At 50.8% G+C, this 16,131-nt stretch overlaps 1 protein-coding gene across 5 annotated transcripts in view; it reads right to left on the minus strand.

Moving 5' to 3' along the window:
- Nucleotides 1-16,131, minus strand: part of DPF3 (double PHD fingers 3) — a 283,778-nt gene that overhangs the window by 108,649 nt on the left and 158,998 nt on the right. For all 5 annotated transcript variants that reach the window (XR_004919706.2, XM_036099904.2, XM_036099848.2 and 2 more), the window contains one exon: nucleotides 2,959-3,086. Coding sequence is in view for 4 of the 5 variants with exons in the window: in XM_036099904.2 (XP_035955797.1) it covers nucleotides 2,959-3,086 (128 nt within the window). In the remaining variant the exon portion in view is untranslated. The remainder of the gene's footprint in view (nucleotides 1-2,958; nucleotides 3,087-16,131) is intronic.

Here is a 16,131-nt window from a genome sequence, read left to right on the forward strand (position 1 = left end):
TGCTCAGAGGAGACACTCAGTAAACTTTGGTTGAATGAATGAATGAAAAAATGAACAAATATAATCCATTTACTACACGTATACTTTATTTTAATAACCAAAGCCGATAAGGACACGTAAACTCATTTGGCTTATGGTCCTGGTTTCAGCTTCTAGCACGGAAGATGGTAGACCCATGCTCTGAACGTAGTAGACGTTCTGTTTATGTCGGGGATGATGGTGATGGTGATGATTTCATAGTGATGGCTTATATACTGGCCCAACACTGCCTGAGAGGAACTTGAACCCACCACCAGCTTGAAAGAGTAAGCTGTCCCTAGAGAGTCAGAGCTTCGGGGCAATGGTTCTGTCCCATCCACTGATTCAGTGAAATTACACTAACTACACAATACAGATGGGACACACCTTAACTTCAAAGACCTGAAAAGTCCAAAAACTGGCGGAAAGTTGGGGGGGAACATGAATAAGGAAAAAACCAAAGAAGAAAGGACGAGGCACCCTAAATGCCAGTGACAAGAAGAATCCCTCTGGCTGTGGGACCATCAAGAAAGGCTTTCTGGGGAAGGTGGCACTGGGGCTGAGCCTGACTGGGTGGAATTTGTGCACATAGAGTAGAAGAAAAGATTCCCCAGGTAAAGGACACGGCATGACCACAGGCACAGAGGAGAGAAGACTGAAGAATGGGGTGGGGGGGGGGCACAGATGTAGGAGAAAATAAGCCCGAAAACTAGGTTAGGAGAAAGAGTGAGGAGGCCCAAGAAGATCACACTCATCATTTTGGATTTACCTGGTAGGATACAAGCGTTTCAGCTAAGTTTTTTAAAGAAGGGACTGGCACAAGCAGAACTTTCCTTCAGGATGAAAGATCAGCTAGCAAAGCGGGACATGTCGAAGAAGGGACGGACTGCCCTACAGGGCGACCCCCAGGAATCTGTTCACTCGTACATCCCTTCAACGGATGCTTACTGTGCACCTACTATGTGCTAGACACTGTTTGCATGCTTCAGATATATTAGTGAACAAAACAAAGCATCCCACCTTTGAGTTTACATTCCATTGGAAGAAAACAGAAAATACCCAGTAACATAATAAATCAGCAAAGTACAAAGTATGGTAGATAGTGATCAAAGCTATGGGAAAAAAGAAAAAGCAAAGGAAAACAGAGTAAGGGAATCAGGAGATGTGGAGGGTGGGGAGGGCACAGGATTCGGTAGTACACACAGGGTCAGGGTCAACTTCATAGAGAGAAAGAGACACAAATTGAAGAAGGTGAGGGTGAGGGCCCAGCTGATGTCTGGAGTGAGGACCCTGCAGGCAGAGGAAACAGGCCGAGTAAAACCCCGAGGCAACAGAGTGTGTTCTAGAAGGAGCAAAATGAGGTCAGTGTGCCAGCAGCAGAATGAGCAAGGGAAAGGCCCAGAAACCGAGTCAGAGAGGTAAGAGGGCCTTGACTTTTATTCTGGGGGAACAGGAGCCTGTGCCAGATTTGGGGCCCAGGATCTGACTTAGGTTTAAAGGGCTCCCTCTCAGCCATCAGCAGGGGCACCGTTTAGAAAGCAGTTGCAGTGCATCCGTTCAGATGACAGTGGCCGGGACCAGGGCAGTGGCGGGGGGACATGGTTAAGAGGAGCCTGCGCTCTGGATCTGGATTGCAGGCACAGCTGACGGGATTCCTGATGAACCAGATGCTCGGTGCCATGTTAAGGCGGGAGTGGCCGACGACTCCAAGGTGCATTAGGCACATGGAGGTTACAGCGATTAAGGACCTTCACGAGGGCCGTAGCTCTGAGGAGCGGAGGCAACCATATAAGCCATGCTGTGATATGGAGAGACCTGAGCACTCATCTGCACACAGGGATGGCAGAGGAGGAGGCCAACCCACGGCTTCATCCTACATCTTTATTGAGACTCGGCTCTGCTGTGCACGTGCAAGGCCCCAAGGGGACAAAGGTGAGCACGACCACATGGTCCCTGACTCAACGGAATTCACTGACCGGTGGCACTCATGAAGCAAACCAGAAATGTACCTGTTATTACTTTAATTATCACATCAATAAATGAATATGCAAATACTAAACATTACGTTAGATATGCAATTAATAAATATATAATACATGATAGGTATCACATAAAATATAAAGTAAAATAAAATATACATTTAATATCAATGTAATTTGATTTTAATAATTGAATTGTATTTAATTTTTAATACTATTGTTTAATATTTATATTAATTACTATTACTACAATACTCCATGCCAACCATTGTATTCGACAACAGAGATTCAAGACGAATATATCAGAAGCGGTCAGAGCGCACCACTATGATCTTGAGTAGCCAGAGCCTCGGTAGTGCTGGGAACAGAGGGCGGGAAACCAGCAGCGACAGGAGCCACCAGCCCCGCCTGGAGGGTGACTCCTCCACGGGGCCTTGAAGGAGGAGAGGGCGGTGCTGTGAACTAGAGCTGAGGACGGGGTGTGAGGATGGGGTGTGAGAAAGGCAGGGGCTCACTGGGGTCAAGCCGGTGTAGACGACCCCGAGGTTTCAAGCCCGAACTACGGCCTGCCCGCTCCGCGGCGGTGAGGACTCCGTTTTGCTCACCATCGTGTCCCCAGGCCCTAGCCCGGCCCCTGGGACACAGCAGGCTGGAAAAAATATTTTTTGAATGGCTACATGGGGACACCAAGAGAGCAGTGAGGGCTTGTTCTGGAGGACAAGTCACAGTAGGAAGGCAAGTGCGAGTCCCCCATCAGCCCTGCACGCGATGGCCTGGGAGGAGGAGCCGGTGCGGGCCTCCCGGAAGCACAGCGCCGACTCCCGGAAGCACAGCGCCGACTCCCGGAAGCACAGCGCCGACTCCCGGAAGCCCAGCGCCGACTCCCGGAAGCCCAGCGCCGACTCCCGGAAGCACAGCGCGGACGCTCGGGACACATCCCCCACGGCGGGCGCAGAAATACCTGTATTTCCTGCATGCTTTCCTCCTCTCTGGCATCCACCTTCTTCTCCACACCCTCACCCCGGAGCAAGGCTTCCAGGGTGGTACTTTCTGAGGTGAAGCCATCCTTCTTCAGGGGCAGCTCCACTTCTGCAAAGTAAGGACAGAGAAGCAGGGTCAGGCCATTAGAAGCAGGGGGGACAGGAGGACCGAGAGAGACACTCAGGAACTGGAGCTCTGGGTAGGGCTAGAGGCGGCCTGCGCTCTCTCCTCTGGGTGGAACAGGAACCCCGGAGCTGGGTCCGGCTTTTCCGTCTCCTGTGCCCAGCCCCGGAGACAGATCCCAGCCCTGCCCATACCCTCACAGACAGCAGAGGCAGAGCAGGAGGGCACCAGACAGACAGTGACTGTGAGCGAGGTGCTCAGCGATCCCAGAGCCCTCTTCTGCATCTACAGAGTGAGGATAACAATGCTCAGTACCCCCACAGGGCTGTTTTGTGGGGTATAAACATGTCCCTTTACATGAAAGTACTTTGAAAACTCTACAGCAATACACCAATGTTCACCTCAAATCTTACTATTCTCTCCCTCTACCCCAAGTCTCATCTGGCAACTCCATGACCTGCCCTCCGCCATGCTGGCTGCCCAGCTCCGGGTTGCTCCATGGGAAGCTATTTCGACCCCAGAGAGGCTGTTCTCATCAAGGGATACAAAGACCACTAAAGCCAAGGGAAGAGAGGAGGGAGCACAGTTGCCTAACAGACCCCAGCTCAGTGGCTGGGAGCTGCAGCGCCTGCACAGCAGGGCACTTTTTCTAGAAATGTCAGAGTTTGCTCGGCTACCTGGGGCTTGAGGTCATGGGGCCAGCTGAGTAGTGGCAGCCAGAGTCAGCCCTGTCTGAAAGAGATCAGAGAAAGAAGCTGAACTCCTTTCTCAAGATGCCCCCCCAAACTCTCAACCCAAAGGAAGATTGTTTTGGTTTTTCTTAAATTAAAAACAGAAACCTCAGGTACAGGTGATCCTATTTTGATTTGCTATGAAACATTCCTCCGATCTCTCCTCTGATCCTGTACCTCATACCCCCCAGCAATCAGATGCATGGCCCCTATTCTGTTACCAGGTAAGATGAATACAAGAATATGAGGGATTGGTGCCCTAGAAAACAGCCAGGGGAGGGGAATGGCCCATGTGTATGAGGGAATTGAGAGTTGAGTGTAGGGACTATTTACAGAGGTGTGGGCAGGAATAAGGGAACTACAGGGAAAGGTGAAGCACCCCTGGGGAGTTAACAGTGGGGAGCCATTACCACTGCTGTTCCTGGAGGGACAGAGGGAGAGCGTTTGCAAGAGCCTGGAGAGATCTGTGGCTTGCAGCCTCAGTGAGCTCATGAAAAAGAGAACCAAGGTAAAGAGACGCATGGCCTAACCTCTCTCTTTCCATCCTTGTCTTCCTGCTCTGCCCTCCCATTGGCCAACCTCAACTAGAAGGGCAAGGGGGCCTTACTGACGGAGCACACCAAAGCCAGCTTCCTGGGGCCCAGATCAGGGACCCCAGGATAAAGAGTGGATGGGGTGGGGGGGACGGGGGGACAGGGCAGAAATGGAAAAAACCAGCACAATCAAGCCTTGCTCTGCTGGGCTTCATTCTAACTCAAGTGGAACTCTACCAACCCCTTCCGTCTCCTCAGAACCAGATGCAGGCTGGCCAGTCCACAAGAAAGAGGCACTAGGGTATCTCATTAAAACTGAAGAAATCCACACCTACAAGTGACCAGCCCCCAGAAGAAGATGGTGGGAAGGAGAAACTGTATCTGAAGTCCCTTGAGAGACAACAAGGTCTTTGGCAAGCAGAGGATCCATCTCCACCAAGAAACACTACCACCAAATCAACCACCCCTGAAACTCATCCATACACCTATTCATTCAACAAATGTTTACAAAGAACCACTGTGCTGCAACTAGGCACCCAGGAGGTGTACCAGATAAAGACAGTCCTGGCCTTAAGGTGGTTTACAATCTAAAGAGACAAACATTAAAACTGCATAAAAAATTAATACGTAATGACAAATTGTCATAAGGGTGACGGAGGAAAACAGAGTGCAATGTGAAGGGAGAATACAGTGGGGGGTTTGCTTTAGATCGGGGGTCAGGGAAGGACTATTTGATGAAGTTGCATTGAAGTTGAGTGTCAGGAAAATAGTCCACTGTCTGCTTTAATGCATTCAGAGCGTGCAACTCCAGAGCCTGCTCTGATGACATATTACTCTTTCTCCCAAGTCAAAAAAAAGCTTGCAAACATCTAATATAAAACAATTAAAGCATGTTGCCTCATGTCCTGTCCTCAGTCAAAAGAGAACAGCTGGTCACCATCCTTTAAACTTACAATAATCATATACATATATATTTGAAGTTCATATCTTAGTATTCCCCTTAGCCTCCCAACACTAAATAAATCCTATTTCCAGAATCGCACAGCATTTTAGAGCCGAAAAAAGCCTTACAGATCATCTGCTCTAATCATGTCATTTTATAAATGAGGGACCTGAGGCTCAGAGAAGTTCAGTAACTTCACAGAAGGCCACACACAACAAGAACGCAGCCCAGTGATCTTTCTTAGATGCCATTAAGATCAGGATGAGGCCCCACTTGATGCATCCTTACTAGCAGTTTGCAGGCCCAGGCTCAGCCCCAATGGGCACTGATATGTTTGTGTACATGCAGAGTGCTCGGCACACACGAAACGTTCAAAATGCGGTGGCTGTTATTGCTGTGTGTTGCTTAATCCCCACTACCACCCAAGAGGCGAGCACAGTTACTGTCCCATTTCACAGATGAGGATGCTGCAGCTTAGGGAGGTGTAGAACTTGTTTAATATCACACAGCTGTTTGGGGGCAAAGCCCAGCCTTGACCCCAATCTGTCCCCACAACCCATTCACATACTCTCTAGTTTGTACAGACATTGCTTTGTCTCTCTTTGGTTCTTCCTTAAAAAGTCCTTTTCCAAACCTTTGTGCATTTCTGTTGCATCCCTAAACTCTCTTCATAATTGTCATATTTCAAGATAAAAGACAGCTCTCTGCTGAGGCTGAGGGCAGGTCTGTGTCGTGGTTCTGGGCTCTGCTGTATATGAACATCCCCATGTGGTGTTCACCCCTTCTGCAACAGTATTGACCCCACACGGAACTTTCAAACCACTGTGAACTTCCTCCTCCTACTACTACTCCTTCTTCCTCCCCTGGTAAATATTCCTCCATCCTGTTTTCCCATAATTCAGTCTACTCTCTTGGTCCTCTGGTCATTTACCAGATGGGCACAGTAGAAGCCCCAAGAGAGACAAAAGAACCAAATTGGGAACAGTGAGATGGTCTCTCTACATGCAAAAAGCCAGAAGGGACTTCCAGTAGCATCTAGAGTACAATTCCTCAGGGAGGAAAGTATAGCATAGCACAATAAGGAGCCTTTCCCAGGGTCACGGAGAAACTCCGTGGCATTATCCTTGTCTAATGACCAGAATATCTGATGGGCTCATAGAAGTGCTGCTTCCAGATGGCCCTGGAGTCAAGCTCTAGCCCGGCCATGTATTAGTTAAAGGACTATGGGCTAGTTCCTTAGACCTTTGAGTCTCTGTTCCCTTACATGTTAAGTGAGAATGATCAGAATATTTCACAGTGTTGATGCGAAAATGAAACAAGGTGATATGCTGCATAAAGATACTCTGAAAGATCCACAAAAAGACAGCACGGAAGCATGGAAATGGAGTGGAAAATGAAGCATATCAATTTTTGTTTGGGTTTTGGTTTTTCTCTTCAAAACTTATAATTCAAAATTAGATCGTATATGTAAAGAGCCTGGGATGGTCCAAGTGCCCTATAAATGCTACAATTTATTAGTGTCGAAGTTAGAATAATCCTAATTTTAATGGTACAGCAGCACTCTCCAATAGAAATATCATGCAAGCCACTTACACAATTTTAAGCTTTCCAGCAGCCACATTTTAAAAAGAGCAACAGGTGCAATTAATTTTAATATATTTTTTTCTAACCCACTCTGTCCAAAACATTATCATTTCAACATGTAACGAATATAAAAAAATTAATTCGACATTTTGCATTCTTTGATTTGCATTGAGTCTTCAAAATCTGGTGTTTATTTTTATACTTACAGCACATCTCCGTTCAGATAGGCCATATTTCAAGTGTTCCATAGCCACATGGGGCTAGTGGCTACCATATTAGTGCAGGTTTCTACCCTTAAAAAGTAACATGTACTATGATTTTGTTTCCCAAAAATGGAAGGATATGGTTCTTTTTTTTTTTTTTTAAAGATTTTATTTATTTATTTGAGAGAGAGAATGAGAGAGAGAGAGAGCATGAGAGGAGGAGGGTCAGAGGGAGAAGCAGACTCCCTGCCGAGCAGAGAACCCGATGCGGGACTCGATCCTGGGACTCCAGGATCATGACCTGAGCCGAAGGCAGTTGTTTAACCAACTGAGCCACCCAGGCGCCCGGAAGGATATGGTTCTTAATGTTGCCTTCTTCATACCCGGCTGAGCACCCTTCCAGCACAGCGTTCTAGCTGACCACTGGCAAACCCTGGTTTCAAAGCCCTCTGGGTAAGGCTTGCAAGGTCAGAATGACAGGCTAACCAGTGCCCTCCCAACAAACCAGCTGAGGGTACATTCCCTGGCCCCTGACCACAGGAGGTCCCAGAGTGAAGGGAAAAACAAGGTAACAGGTCCAAGCTCTTGCACAACATACATCCTAGGCACGCTCCCTATTGAGCCCTCAGGGATTTCATTGATTGTTTTATTCTAATACATTCCATCTAGACATAGGATTTAGTCATTCTTTATAAGTGTTCTCATTCTGACCGTCGCACAAATTTGGGGACCACATCACCTGACAAGAGCCATCAGACATTTAACATTAAAAAAAAATGGTCCAAAACCCACACATAATTCATCTTTAAATTAGCCTGATTTTATACACAAGGATATAAACCCACGGATCGTTACTCTCTCCAGAGTGGCAGCAGCCGCCACCCAAGCCAGCCGCCTCCCTGGGCCCCCGTAAGGAGCTCTACCTCCACTTCTAATTGGGAACAGAGATACTCCTTGGGTGACTTCCAGCACGATCCATCACACTAGAGACAGCTTCTGTGCAAACCGAAGCAAATCGGTTTCCAAATAAGAAAAAACCTCTTAGACAAACAAGGATTGAAGCATAGAAAGTCTTCTAAAAAAAAGAAGAAGAAGAAGAAGAAGAAGGAAAGAAAGAAATGCATGAATTAAAGCGAAAAAAAAAAAAAATTGCCAGAGAAGAGCAGTCGCTTCTCTTAGGGCTGTGGACAGGGCAGCATCCTCCCGGATGGAAATCAAAGCCACAGGCTTTTGCCACAGGTGCCCCAAGCCTGCCACCCAACACACTGAAAGCAAAGCTTCCACTGGGCTGTTGGAGCCACTGAGCTCATTAACAGGATGCAGGCGAGCTGAGCCCGAAAGTGCAACATGGGAGCACAGTGAGTAATTAAATCCCAGGCCATTTAAAAATGCAAACGCCTGGATGTCACAGGCTCACAGAGCCTCTGACTCCTCATGCATTTTTTGGCTCAGGGTGGAGGACTGGGAACCTGCAAGTCATGTATGGATTATAATAAAATATGCCATATAGAAAACAGATTAAGACAGTTCTTCTTTGGGGAAATATACAAAGAGAGGAGCTGTCTGTTAGCTGTCGAGTTTGCAAGAGATACCATCTTTCGGGAGGCTGTGCTCTGCGAACAGACAGTCTGCCCCAAGGGAAATAGTGGTGAAACACCCCGACAAGGCACATCCATCCATCCATCCATCACGGGCTCTCCGTGACGCAGGGGCCTGGAGACAGAGCAATGGTGCAAAAGGGAGGGAGAGACCCCACAGACAATGGCAGACAATCCTCCTGCTACATCGGGAGTGCTCAGATTTTTTTTTTTTTACCCGCCTCTAGTTTTTCTTTAAAAATACAAATGTGCAGTTTTTGCTTCTGAGTGCTTATTATTGTAAGGAGTTAAGCTCATCCTCTTTCCTTGGATTTATACATCAACTTACACCAAGAAGCAAGGAGCTTAAGAATCATTAATTCATTTATCCCCATCAGACTCTCAGACTCATGGGGAGAAAGAATGGGGGATGGATATTGTTATCTCTCACCCCACGGGGGAAGAGATTGGGGTGGGGGACAGACCAAAGCCCTGATTTCCTGAGATGGTGGCAGGCCCAGAAATCCATCTGCTCATTCCTCAGGGGTGCCATTTTCTTGGCTGCATTTGACTCCCTGTTTTGTGATTCATAAAGCTCAAAATAGATGAGGTTCACGTTGAGGACCCATCACCCAGGCTGCACCCTGCAGGCCCTTGTTACCACCTGTTTTAGAATCCCATGATATCCACACAACGGGAGGGCTGATTGTTTCCCCATATGGCCCCTGCCCCCCACTCCCTGGTGTGCCTATCCTCTCACATCCAAGCCAACATGCAAGGATTGGCCCTCGTGCACAGCACCCAGGGGTGAGCCCCTCAGATAAGCATCTCCCCACCCCTGAGACCCAGAAAAACACCTACACGGCCAAAGGAAGCTCACCACTGGGCTGGCTGGCAGACCAGGTGGATGCAGCTTAGCAGGACGGTGCGGGAAGGGAAGGATGGTGGCGCATGGAGGGGTGATATCTCCCTTGTGTTCAAGGGAATACAGATAACCAGAAAGTGCAGGAGCCTCTCTGGAGTGGAAGCTCCGCTCTAGTTCCCGACACCACACACGGGGCCTTGATCTCCCTAACTATAAAAGTAAGGGATCAAAGCCCACTTCCCAGGGTTGCTGTGGGGCCGAGACAAGGGACACAGAGTGCCTGCACAAGAGGCGTGATGCTCAGTTGTGAGCGCCCTCCCTTCCGCCTCCAAAGTGGTGGCACTTGCCAGCAAGCTCCTCACCCTCGGATCCTCTCAACCAGCGGAACCAGTGTGGCCCGGCTTCCCCCAGCCGGGGCACCAGCCCAGGGAGTGTGGCAGCGAAGAGGCCGAGTCCAGAGTTGTGCTGAGGACAGAGGGGACCAAGGGTGAGACCTAGCTTGAAGGCCAGAGTCCAGCCCTGCTTCAGGTCCAGGGTAGGCACCTGCAGATTTGGAAGTCACGGCAGAACCACGTGGAAAATGCCTTCCTTGCCCTATTCATTCATTGGACAAATCATTACTGAGCACGTATTATGTACCAGGTTCTCTTCTAGGTGCTGAGGACACAGCTGTGAACAAGAGAGGAGAAGTTCTGCCCTCACAGAAACTGTATTCTAGTTGGGGGACGGGGGGACAATACCTAATATAAATAAGTGAGACCTAGAGCACAACAGATGATAATCAGTGCTTTGGCAGGGAAGCAGAGCAGAGGAGGGGACGCGGGGTATCGGGGGAAGTGGGAGGGTGGTTACACTTTGAAATGTGGCCAGGAAAACACAAACCTGAGGAGGGGAAAGGGGGCACGCTGATATCTAGGAAAGGACGCTCCAGGCCAGGGAGCCATCAGTACAATGGCCCAAAGCCGGGGCACAGCGAGCCTAGAGCACAGTGAGCCTGGGGGGAGAGCAGGAGACGAGTCCAGAGTTACAGGGGCCTTGAAGGGCCATGCAGGCCACTGAGAGGAGGTCGGCTGCCACTGTGTGATCAGAAGCCACTGGAAGTTTCGAGCAAAGAGTGTCATGATGCTGCCTGTATTTTAAGAGGATCACTCTGAAAATAACTGAAGGAGGAAAGGCAGAGTGCGCAGAGCAGTCGGGAGTTACTGGAATATGTGTGGGGCCCCACCAATGAGCCCAGGCCTTAGGACAGGGCTGTGCATGACCCACATGAGCCCTGTCTTCATGGCACTTGCACTCTGGTTTCCAGATACATCCAGGGAGCAGTCCCCTGGCCCCTGAGCAGGGGGCATCCACACACAGTGAACCAGGAGAGAGGACGGGTACGGAGGTCGGGTGCCCGGAGCTGAGGGGCAGAGGTATGGACACCAGAGCAAGTCCACAGAGGAAGGGCTTTCCAGAAGAAGGTGGAGCAGCCTAGGCCATGGGCAGGAGAAACGAGCCAGTCAGACAGGCCTGGCCTAGCCCACTATGGGATGATAGGTGTCAGTAAAAGTGGGGAGGAACCCTTCCAAGTTGACTTCTGTGCCCTGGACAACGGATGCTAGAGTTCTGGGACACAAGGGGTGACTTTTGCAAGCTGTGGGTCTGGTAGAGGTGGATCCCACAGCCAGGTGCCAGGTCTTCTCTCCTCGGTATAAAAGGTTCCAGACTTGGGGCTTTTAAAAGACTCAAAGGCAGAATGTGGTGCCATTCCAGGCCAGACAGCACACGCTCCTCAAGCAAAGGGCACGTCACTGGGCAGAGGACAGACGTGGCATTAGCCGAGACCCCCGCGGCCCACCCAGCAGCACAGTGCAGAGATGGCGTCACTGTGGAAGCCCTCCAGATCCACCCTCCGTTGGGACTCTCAGAACAGCCCTATGATGTGAGCAAAGCAGCTGCCAGGGTCCGCCTTTCACGGACGAAGAGCCAAGGCCAGAGTTGTTACGTAGCTGCCCCAAATCACACAGCCAGTGGGTGGAAGGGTCTGGACTTGAACCCAGGCCTTGGGATCCTTTGGTGCCTTTTCTCCTGCAGAGCACAGCTGTAGGGCACAGCAAAGGCCCCTATGACCTAAAATCGAAGAGGGGCAAGGTGGCAAACCTGGGACAGGCCCCACAGGCCAGGCTGGGCACCGGACAGGAAGCCCAGGCCAGCTGCCAGGGTCAGCTCAGTCTCCCTCATCTGTGAAACGGGCATGCTGAGAGATACCCATGTTCTCCGAGGCTGAGACCAAACACTGGGCACCTTTCTCTCCTCCATCCCTTTCATAAATCTTTACTGTCTGCCTGCAATGTGCCAAGCCTATTGCTGGGTGCTGGGGAGCCAGATGAAGAAACCGGTGGGTCCCTGCCCTCAAAGTGTGTACTGTACCTCCCAGTGGGGAGAGACAGGAGCGAACAGGCAGCGCGGCGGATGACCCATGCTCTAACCGTGGTGCCGCCGGGTGGGAAGGCACACGTGACCATGGACACTCGGCCCCCGCTGGGCACGCTGCCCTGCCCACTCCCGGCTGCCACCCGTGTCCTCCGCCGGCCCCAGCTCCCGGAGCCCCGCGGGCTGCAAGCAGGGCTGAGACAGCCCCGCCTCAGTCCCCCAGCCTGCCAGGAAGGCAGAGGGAGCACGAAGAGTCACAGCATGAAGCAGGGGGGCTGGAGGGGCCTGCCCACCTCTCCCCAGCTCTCCTGCTCCGGAGGCCAACAAGAGCCGAAGAAGCTGCTGTTTCAAGCCTCCAGGATGGATGGCTGCGGGCTCTGACACTGCAGGAAGGAGATAAATGACTGGTCATTTCCCCCTGATGCACTTGAAGGCATCCATTCTCCCAGCTGTACCAAGCTCAGGCAGCCCCCCGCACAGAGCCAGATAAGCACTGACAGATGCGGGTGGGAGCCGGAGTGTCCTTCCCCCTCAGAAGGACACAGCCAGACTCCTCTGCAGGCCGGGAGAAGGTCATGGTGTCCACTGGCTCACACCTGGCTGGGGGCTCCACGGGTCCCTTCCTTCACCTCCCACCTCGCCCACCGCTCCCCCCACCCCCCGCCAGGCTCATCCCTGCGAGGAGCACCCGGGAGAGGGGGAGGGCCAGGGGCAGAGGGAGCCAGCTGACAGGCTCATCAATCTCGGGCTACATGCTTGGCACATCGGCGTTCCTTAAGTTGTTCCCGGACTGGGAGGGTGCTGGAGGAGTCAGGGGGACTGTCTGGAGGAGAAGAGAAATCACGCCGAACATCAGAGAGCAAATGGTGGAAGAAGCCTGGAGACTATTAAAATGTGGGCCATGTACAAAAGCAGTAGGGAACTAATTAAGATGCAGGATTTGCAAAAGCTGGGGAAGTTGGCCGCAGCCTGCTCCCATCTGTGGGGTTCTGCCGGTGCAGTGTGGTGGGGACAGCACCCTAGGCCGGCGACACAGGCCTCTCCACCCCTGCCCAAGCAGGCAGGACTCAAGCTTCTCTGCCTGGACCGCCCCCTTGTGGGGGGCGCCCTTTGGAGGGTCCCCGTGACTTGCTTGTCGGTCTGCTGGGGCACCCTCTGCTTTGAGGCACCCTAGGCTACCATCTCCTCAGGGGTCCTGCCCTTCGGCTTATGTTCCCCCAATGACGTGTGGTGGGTGGTGACCATCCTGATCATTCATCCCCAGTCACTGAGTGGCTGCCAAAGGAAAAAAAAAAAAAAAAACCCTAGAGAAAGAACCAGAACCCTATTATTCCTGGCTGCCTTCCCTCCCATCACCCTTGGAATTTGGCAAGGGTGGCAAAGAGCCGTGTTGCTCCCCAAGTATCCTGGAGCAGAAGGGATTTACAAGGCCTCAGGTACATTCCAGGAGCAGAAAGAACATCTGTTGTAAAGGCCCTATTGGTCTGAGAGCACCACCATGAACGTGTGTGTTGGGTCCTGGAGCAACATGGCGCCAGTTCCAACAGGCTCTCCCTGAGGGTTCTCTCCTTGGCCTCACCGCTGATCTCCCCTGGGAAATTAACTTCCTAATTCAGTGCCACAGTTCCCCAACCTCTAAAACGAAGATAAAATCTACCTTAGACCAGGGGTACCAAAGGGTCTGGGGTTGGAAGCTACTAAATTGATCTAAGCAGACCATCCAAGCATTTAATCCGAAGAGACACAAGTAAAAGTTTGTTCCCAGCCTTTTTCTTCTCTTCATCCAAACACACGTGCGCGCACACGCACACGCACACACACACACAAAGTGAAGTTAAAGGCCTCTTTTTTAATCAGCTGGCTTTTGCCCAACATCTGCCCTGCTTCAGGGCCTTCTGGTGGATATTTACTATCCACCTTTCTCTCCTGCCAGCTCAGCTCCCCCTTCGCAAGGACAGAGCTCCATTCTTGGGGAAATGGTCCAGGGGAGGCCCCTCTCTGGCACCAGGCCTCTGCCCCAGTCTTCATGTTGCATGAATTGTGATAGCTGCGCCGTGAAACACCTTGCATTCGCCTCTGCAGCCAAGTGCAAGCAGCAGAGAACACTGAACTCCATTGTCAGTCAGCGGAGAGAAATAATGTTGTATGTGTTGTCCTTCAGACGCCCAGGCAAGTAGGAGGTTGCAAGATATTTATTCAAGACAGATTGGAGGGGTGATGTTAGGCGTGAGAAACACATAGGTCCAGGGACACAGAATGTTTTCAGGTCCCAAAGAGCTCTCCGCAGCTCTCAGCCCCATCCCACCCACACACAGACACATTTTTATTTTTAGCGAGTAGTAAAGAAACACAGGCAGGATGTCATAGTCACAGTGAGGAAGATGGGATGAGGATAGCAAGACGGGGGGTAATCCACCGGTGTGTGATCCAGCTCTGAACGATGACTGAATGGCAGCCATGATCCACCTCCCCCTCCCCGCCCTGAGATGTGTCCTTAGCCCAGACGAGCTCTCTGCCTTTCAGGGGCTGAACCAAACGTAGACGGTTCCGCAGCCCTGTCCTCAGACCTTCCCCAAGGTCCCTCGAGATTCCTTAATCTACACTCCCTGCCCTTGCCTTAACCTGGTTTCCTGACAGAGCTCTGCAGACCTGAGGTCAAGGACAACTCTTACCTGACGGCCTCTGTTGCTGAAAGCTACCCATCACTGGCAGGCTTCAGGCAGGGACACAAAGGAAGACAAGAGGTACAAACTGGGTGTTGGCATGATAAATTGCTTGTGGCATCTCCTCATTGTCCACAGAGGGGCCTGACATGGAAGAAAACTCATGCCTTGAGACAATTCTGTTCCGGGCCAGTGCCCCCGGCTCTCACAAATCAGGGGAACCCCTCTCCCTCTCCCTCTGAAGAAATGAGGGTGCTGACGGTGGAGCCCAGGGGAGACTCTGAGCATCACAGACATAACTACACTCCTGGAGCTTGTCAAGGGGACCTCAGGAGACTCGCAGCGGGAGGCTGGGAGGAAAGAGAGAAGACAGGATGGTATCCTAGGCGCTGGGTGGTGGAGGGGTGCCAAGGATTGATTGGTTCATTCATTGGTTTTCTTTCAACATAAACTTAGTCTTCTAGTTTCCATAAATTTAAAGCGATTCAGCTCAGGTTAGACAAATTGATTATCGATTTTCAGCAAGGTTTGCCCAAAAAGGATTATACATAATGTTGTGCAATTTGCTTTTCTTTTTCCACTTAACAATATATCTTAGACATCTTTCTATTTTTTTCCCACTCATTTCTTTAAAAGACAAAATAGTATTCTATTTTATGAATGTACTATATATTTAACTAGTCCCCTACCAATGGACCTCCTGGTTCTTCCCATTCTTTGTTGTTATTGTTGTTACGAACAATGTCACAATGGATGACCTTACACATTGGGAGTATATATTTATCTGTAGGATAAATTCCTAGCAGCAGAATTTCTAGGTCAAAGGTCATGTGCCTTTTAAATACTGATAGGTACTAAGCATCGACCTTCCAAAAGGTTATACCCAATTCCACGGCAGTGTGTTAAAGAGAGAGGAGATCCCTCGCCTCTCCCCTCGTCCCTGTTTCCTTCTGCTGCTCCTCTAGCCCTGGGAAGGCAGCCTTCGTTCACCCACTGACTGTCCCCACCTCCTAGGAATTTATAGCAAATGCTCCAGGGACTCTCGCCATGACTCTAGCCTGAGTCACACTCAGAAGTGGGCAGAGCCACTGGAAGGTGGGGACCTGCCAAGGGGACAGAGAGGGCTGAGAGCCAGCTTGGGCTCTACTCACCAGCAGAAGGGACATCATTTTGCAAACGTGCAGCCAGAGAGGGCATCTTCTACTCTTGCACAAAGCTGCCATTCTGGCTAGCTGAGGCCCTGGATGAAGGCCCTTTTCTGACATTTTGGCTTATGTGAAAAATTCAACTTCAACCGTGCGGCGCCTCTAGGAAGACAGTGATCCGTGCAGCTTCGGGTTCTCTAGATGATCCCTGATGCTCCGAGGTCCAAGGCTCAGGTTCCTTATCACCGACTTTCAGGCACTCCCCCGGCCGTTTCATTCACAGCCTGCAGTGGCCCGCTGGTGCAAGGGGCAGCCTGAGCGTGCGGCCCCCGTAGGGCAGACTCAGAACGGTATATGGAAATGACACGCAT

Source organism: Halichoerus grypus, chromosome 8 (assembly GCF_964656455.1).
Source record: "Halichoerus grypus chromosome 8, mHalGry1.hap1.1, whole genome shotgun sequence".
NCBI lineage: Eukaryota > Metazoa > Chordata > Mammalia > Carnivora > Phocidae > Halichoerus > Halichoerus grypus.